This window comes from Phalangium opilio, unplaced genomic scaffold (genome assembly GCF_054372755.1).
Source record: "Phalangium opilio isolate 3A_F unplaced genomic scaffold, DU_Popi_V2 ptg000039l_2, whole genome shotgun sequence".
Classification (NCBI taxonomy): domain Eukaryota; kingdom Metazoa; phylum Arthropoda; class Arachnida; order Opiliones; family Phalangiidae; genus Phalangium; species Phalangium opilio.
This window is the reverse complement of record NW_028324163.1, coordinates 4,491,241-4,497,601: the sequence shown is the minus strand read 5'-3', so window position 1 is coordinate 4,497,601 and position 6,361 is coordinate 4,491,241. Positions and strand designations below refer to the sequence as shown.

General features: G+C 37.3%; 1 protein-coding gene across 1 annotated transcript; it reads right to left on the bottom strand.

Moving 5' to 3' along the window:
* Positions 1-2,510: 2,510 nt before the first annotated feature.
* Positions 2,511-6,310, bottom strand: LOC149680665 (uncharacterized). Its single transcript, XM_089834619.1, has 3 exons — positions 5,689-6,310; positions 5,040-5,583; positions 2,511-3,441 (listed from the first exon to the last, which is right to left on the bottom strand). Exons 1-3 carry the CDS (start codon positions 6,308-6,310, stop codon positions 2,511-2,513), a joined length of 2,097 nt encoding a protein of 698 aa, XP_089690745.1.
* Positions 6,311-6,361: the final 51 nt, after the last annotated feature.

Genomic DNA, 6,361 nt, shown 5'->3' with positions numbered 1-6,361 from the left:
CGCCGAACAGAAATAGTGAAACGCCGAACAGAAATAGTGAAACGCCGAACAGAAATAGTGAAACGCCGAACAGAAATAGTGAAACGCCGAACAGAAATAGTGAAACGCCGAACAGAAATAGTGAGACGCCGAACAGAAATAGTGAAACGCCGAACAGAAATAGTGAACACCGAACAGAAATAGTGAAACACCGAACAGAAATAGTGAAACACCGAACAGAAATAGTGAAACACTGAACAGAAATACTGAAAGTCTGAACAGAAATAGCTTTCAGTATTATTCTCGTCATCTTTTCTATCATTCTCCATCACTTTAAATAGTATTTTGTTTATCTTTTCAATTATTTTCCACCACTTTTTATTGTAGTTTGGTAGGTTCACAACACTTTAAATCGCATATTTTCCCATTTCGATACACTTTTGACTAAGTGCTTAGGGATAGAATCTAAGATCTGTATCTTGCTTTATCTTACAAATATTTTTATCCATAGATTCACCAAATAGAATAGAGGGTATTTGATTTAATTTTATTCCGCTTTATTATGATATCCGATATTTGCTCATTGTATAAACATGATAAAGATATTTATGATACGGTGCTATCGGAATAAATGTCTTTAATCAATAGAAAGTAGGTTTATTAGCATCTAAACATTGTTTAAAGACGACAACACTAGTATCTGGTGTTCATATCGGGATGGGAACATTAATAGGGAAAGTATGAACAATAATAGGGAAGGTTTGAACACTAATATGAACGTTTTCTCTAATCATGTTGACTTTATCAATTTAACCTTTGCTTGCTCACGCTCGGAGGAAATTTACCGATGATTTTGAAATGAGTTTTACCCTTTTATCATTGTTTAGTATGGATTGAATTTGATTTTGTTTGTGTTTAGGAGATACAATTGCCATCTTTTCTATTTACTGTTAATCCATACTTTTAAGAAGATCAAATATTTGTTCATTTCCTCGGCATGTATGTGAAAGAATGGATAAATCGAAGGATATTCTTTTATCATTTCAAAATCATTATTGGTTCTCTTATCAGATCGAAAGTTCACTTTACTGTTGGCAATGTGAGACAGAGTTTTGGACATAGAGTTTATTTCCCTTATCAGTTCAAATATTAATACATTATGATAAGAGAAATTTTATGTTTTTAATATTAAAAATTAATAAAATTAATATTTTAGGGGTGTTATAAGATCAAAGATAAGCCAACCAAAAAATTAGAAACACATTTAGTCAATTCAATTATTTGTATTAATCATTACAGTTTAAGATGTTCCCATTAAGAGGGGGCGCCTGATTCGCTGACGTCATAGGAAGACTGTGGCGCGTCATGTACGTTTCACTGACGTCACAATAATATTGGGGGAAAAATGTGACGCCGTGTTTGATTCATTGTGCCATATTTACTGGTCCCATGTCTGATTCATTGACGCCATATTTACTGGTGCCATCTGGCACGATGCTGGCACTGTCTGACGCCAGTGGGCCAGAACCAATACTTTCTTACTACTGATTGAGATACGCAATTTTCTCACAAATCAATTGGGCGACCTATATTGATTTCGAGTTCTCTTTTACCGAAATTTAAAATAATAACACAAACATTTACACGATAGTCTTGATCTATTACACCACCTACGATAATTGGAATACGGAAAAGATAAAATATATCAGTTGAGTTTGAATCAACTTCATCGTACCACCGATATGTATAAAATTCCGTATTGCAAGTCCTGATTTTCTAAACTTGAAATATTTCTATCAATATAATTTAGTTGAAAACGTTGTCAAATACTAGATTCAATTTAAAGGTGTGGTAGGATAACATTTAAAACGATTTTTTTCTTCTTTCGAATCTCGTTATCTTATCTTTAAACATAATAATAGTCTGCCAATGCGGTTTTTAAATAAAGCCCACCAGTTTTGATATAGAACCCTCACCCATACTATTTCAATGGGACTTTAACATAGGCTTGCTGAAATCTCACTAAATTTAGGCAAGAACATCACATCCCTATACTCAATTAGTTTGAGAACCAGTGGAGTCTTGAAGTTTATTAAGAAAAAGAAACTATGGTTAATGAAACGCAAATTTATTTAATAAAAAAGACAAAATTAACTTGAAATATAACGCGAGTTACAAAATTTCCTCTCGTGAATCCTCGACCCCTACCTTGTGGAAACCTCTATTGAACTGTCCTTTTTTGGCGCCTATTTTCTCAAAACTTTCTTTATCTCCTACGATGTCGAGCCCTCCTTGTAAAAACCCATGCGTCACTAAGTTGACCGGCTCTCTCTTAAAAGTCCCAAAAAAATTCCAAAACAAGATGAAGAAAACCACAACTACTTCACAATTCGTTACACTCCCGGGCCTTGAGCATGCTCATCAAAATTCAAAAGAAATTAAACATTTATGATAGGATTGAAATGAAATTACACAAACTCAAATTTCCAAACAGAAATTATAAAATGACATTAATTTTAACATTAAACATGTTATTCGTTAACCTCCAATAAACACAATAATTTCACTGCGCGTCTTATCACTGTTTCCGATGGTAGCTTAATGGAGCACGATCTAATGTGTCCATCGCGACCGATATGCGTTTCTTCGACTCTAGCGATTCTCCAAAGTTGTCTGGGGACCTTTTCGTCCGTGATTATGACTACGTCACCCGATTTTAATTCACGACCCGTTTTTACCCGCGTTATTTGGTGAGCGCTCTTTAGTTCCAATAAATACTCGTGCCTCCAGCGGTTCCATAATCGATTTAATACCGTTTGTTGATAGGTCCAACGTTTTCTAAGTTCATTCGCGCTAGAATCTTTAAAAGTTCTGGGATATGGACTAGCCGTGATTCGACGGCCAATCAAAAAATGTCCAGGTATTAGAGGTGCTGGATCCGTCGATTCGTTATTGAGATAAGTCAGCGGTCTACTGGTAATAGTAGCTTCCGCTTCTGATAGGACCGTGGCCATTTCTTCGAAATTAAGAAAAGCATTGCCCAAAGTCTTGCGCAAAAAGCTTTTAATAGTTTTGACGACTCTTTCGTAAAAACCACCGTACCACGTTGCGCGTTCTATTATGAATTTCCAGTGGATCCCTCTGGAACCAAGAAATTCACCTATCTTCTTTTCGTCTAGTTTCTTCCAGACCGCAACTAGCTCTCTGTCCGCCTTTTGAAATGTCTTGGCATTGTCTGAATATATGGTACTAATCAGACCTCTTCTAGAGATGAATCGCCGTAATGCCAAATGGAAACATTCCGCGGACAAACTTGAAACGAGTTCTAAATGCACGGCTCTAGTAGTGCCACACGTAAATAGGGCAATGTAGGATTTGTCCTTCTCGCCATTGGCTGGTTTTATATAAATAGGGCCTGCAAAGTCAACTCCAGTTACCACAAATGGAGCAGCTTCCGTTATCCTGTCTTTATGGAGGGGTGCCCAGGGTATCTCCGCTGGCTTCACTCTCCATTTTTTACAAGTGAGACATTCGTTTAAAACCTTTTTTGTAACTTGTCGGGCCTTTGTAATCCAAAACCCCTCTTGTATTTGAGTCAAAGTTGTTGCGGTTCCTGAGGCTGCTGGCCCATTGGGCCGAATATCTCATTGAACCGAATCCCGTTGGACCGAATATAGCCAAAATGTGCGGGTTTATTATCTTAAAATTTTCATTGCTATTAAAAGATGTATTTTTAACGACAAATTTTAAAACCGAATTAAAAACCCTCTTTTGGTTTAAAGAAAATACCATTGTCCTTAAGCTTGCGTCTATCAATACACTTTCCTATATAAATAATGATACTCTGATGGTCAAATCCCAAGTTTAAAAGGATGCCTCTATTGTAACCGAGCCGAATCAAAGACAACCTGAAATGACCCGTAAAACAATTAATATTTTGGAATTGGCATATATTTATTGTTCAAGGAACTTAATAAATGCAGCGTTAATTGCTCCAGAATCTTTATAAAAATAATTTGTTGGAAAAGGCCCGCTTTTATTATACAAGGACCTCAACGAAAATAGAAATATTATGGAAAATCGGTTATCCTACCACTTCCAATCCTAACCTAACCAAACCAAACCAAACCAAACCTAACCAAACCTAAACTAACCTAACCTAACAAAACCTAACCTAACCTAACCAAACCTAAACTAACCTAACCTAACCTAACAAAACCTAACCTAACCTAACCTTACTTAACCAAACCTAACCTAACCTAACCTTACTTAACCAAACCAAACCAAACCTAACCTAACCTAACCGAACTTAACCTAACTAAACCTAACCTAACCTAACCAAACCTAACCAAACCTAACCTAACCTAACCTAACCAAACCTAACCTAACCTAACCAAACCTAACCAAACCTAACCAAACCTAAACTAACCAAACCAAACCTAACCTAAGCAAACCTAACCTAACCTAATCTAACCTAACCTAACCCAACCTTACCAAACCTAACCTTACCTAACCTAACCTAACCTAACCTTAACCCTCTAAAATTTAGCGTAATTTTAATAAAATTTACTTAAAATGTTTCAAATACTCAAAGGCCATTATTGCAATAGTATTTTTTTTTAATTTAATAGTTTCCCACACTGTCTAACGTAACTGCAATTAAGTTCAAATGAAATTAATAATCAATTGCATGAAATTATTATTACGTAGTTTACTTTTTCTTTCGGGGAATCGATCCAAGGACAATCGCACGGTAATCCGATACTCTTCCACTGCGCCACGGTGAGACGAAGGTTCCTATCACTAAATTAACTTATATAGCCTTATAAGTAATAATAATATTCCTAATAAAAAATCCCAATAGACAGAAACCGCACAAACGGCGGGATTTAAAATCATATTTCAGATAAAATCGGTCAATTGGGAATTCGGTCGAATGGGATTCGATCCAATGGGAGGACACCGTTCCTGAGTGCATCTCTTCGCGATGCGCTGACATGATAAGCATTTTTGTGATTCAATGGTCGGTTGGAAGAAGTATAGGGTGTTTGGTCTCGTACGTAAAATCCGACTCTTGAAGTCGGCCTCCAATTCTTATGACACCGTCGGGGTCAAGAAAAGGTTTCAAAATGAAGATTGTCGATTTAGTTCTAAGTTCTTCTTTATTTCTAAGCGAGACCCATTCTTCACGGAAATAATCTTTTTGTGCTAATTTTACCCAATAGACAAGTGCTTCATTTAATTCTTCCGCTTTCAAGTACGAACCCTTGTACGTAGTCTTCAAGGCTCTTAAGGTAAAACGTTTTACCCAAGCTGTCACGCGAAGTAGCCTCCATATCTCTTCAATATCATCGATGTTTATTATTGGCTCTAACTTTTCTTCGATTCCAACCGCGTTTTGAGCAGTAATTGATCGTATTATTCTACGTTCTTCTTTAACCGTTACCAATTTTGGTTCCTCTTCGCTTTTAATCCAAAATTCTTTTGATTGTCGAAGCCATGTTGGACCTTGCCACCATGCTTCATTATCCTTAAGCTTTTCAACTCCTTGACCTCGGCTTAAATAATCTGCCGGGTTTTTCTTCCCTGGACAGTGACTCCAGGCTATAGGGTAGGACAATGTTTGAATTTACGATACTCCATTGGAAACGAAAGGTTTCCTATGTTCAGGTGACCCTTTAATCCAGTGGATGGCGATTATAGAATCACTCCAATAATAAATGTCAGCCTCTTGGACGGGAAAATGAGCTTTAACGCGTGTGGCTAAGGGCGCGCCTAGGAGTGCTCCTAAAAGCTCAAGCCTTGGGACGGTAACCTTCTTTACTGGGGCCACTCTCGTCTTGGATGTGGTTAGGGATACGACGATCTTTCCTGTGACAGTAACGTATCTAACGTAGAGAGCCGCTCCATAGGCTCGTTCACTTGCATCAGAAAAATTATGTAGTTGGGTGTGTGAAATTTCTTCTTGGCATTGTGAGCGATAAAACCTTGGAATCTTTATTTCGCTCAGAAATTTCAGTTCTGAACACCAATCTCGCCATTCCTTTGATAGTTCTTGCGGTAAAGGCTCGTCCCACTTGACCCCGGTTTGCCAAATTCGTTGGTATAATATTTTAATCCTGATGACAAAAGGGGCTACCAGACCCAATGGATCGAAAAGTCTGGCCGAAGTTTTTATAACGCTGCGTTTACTGTCGTCCAAGATCGAGACTGCTGTCATCATTTCTTCCACGTCGTAAAAGAATTCGTCCAGTTTAGGGTCCCATGATAATCCTAATACTTTCTTCGTAGAATTTTCTTCCGAGGGACATACATTGAATCCACCTTTCATTAGGATCTCTCGTAAATGATCAGAATTTGTTTCGAATTTTCTCAAATTCAT

Coding starts and splice junctions, on each gene's coding strand:
- LOC149680665 (XM_089834619.1), bottom strand. CDS start 6,310: ATGAAAGGTGGATTCAATGTATGTCCCTCGGAAGAAAATTCTACGAAG. Junction 5,584..5,688: donor GGCTGACATTTATTATTGGA/GTGATTCTATAA, acceptor CCTACCCTATAG/CCTGGAGTCACTGTCCAGGG. Junction 3,442..5,039: donor CTTCAAGAGTCGGATTTTAC/GTACGAGACCAA, acceptor CCATAAAGACAG/GATAACGGAAGCTGCTCCAT.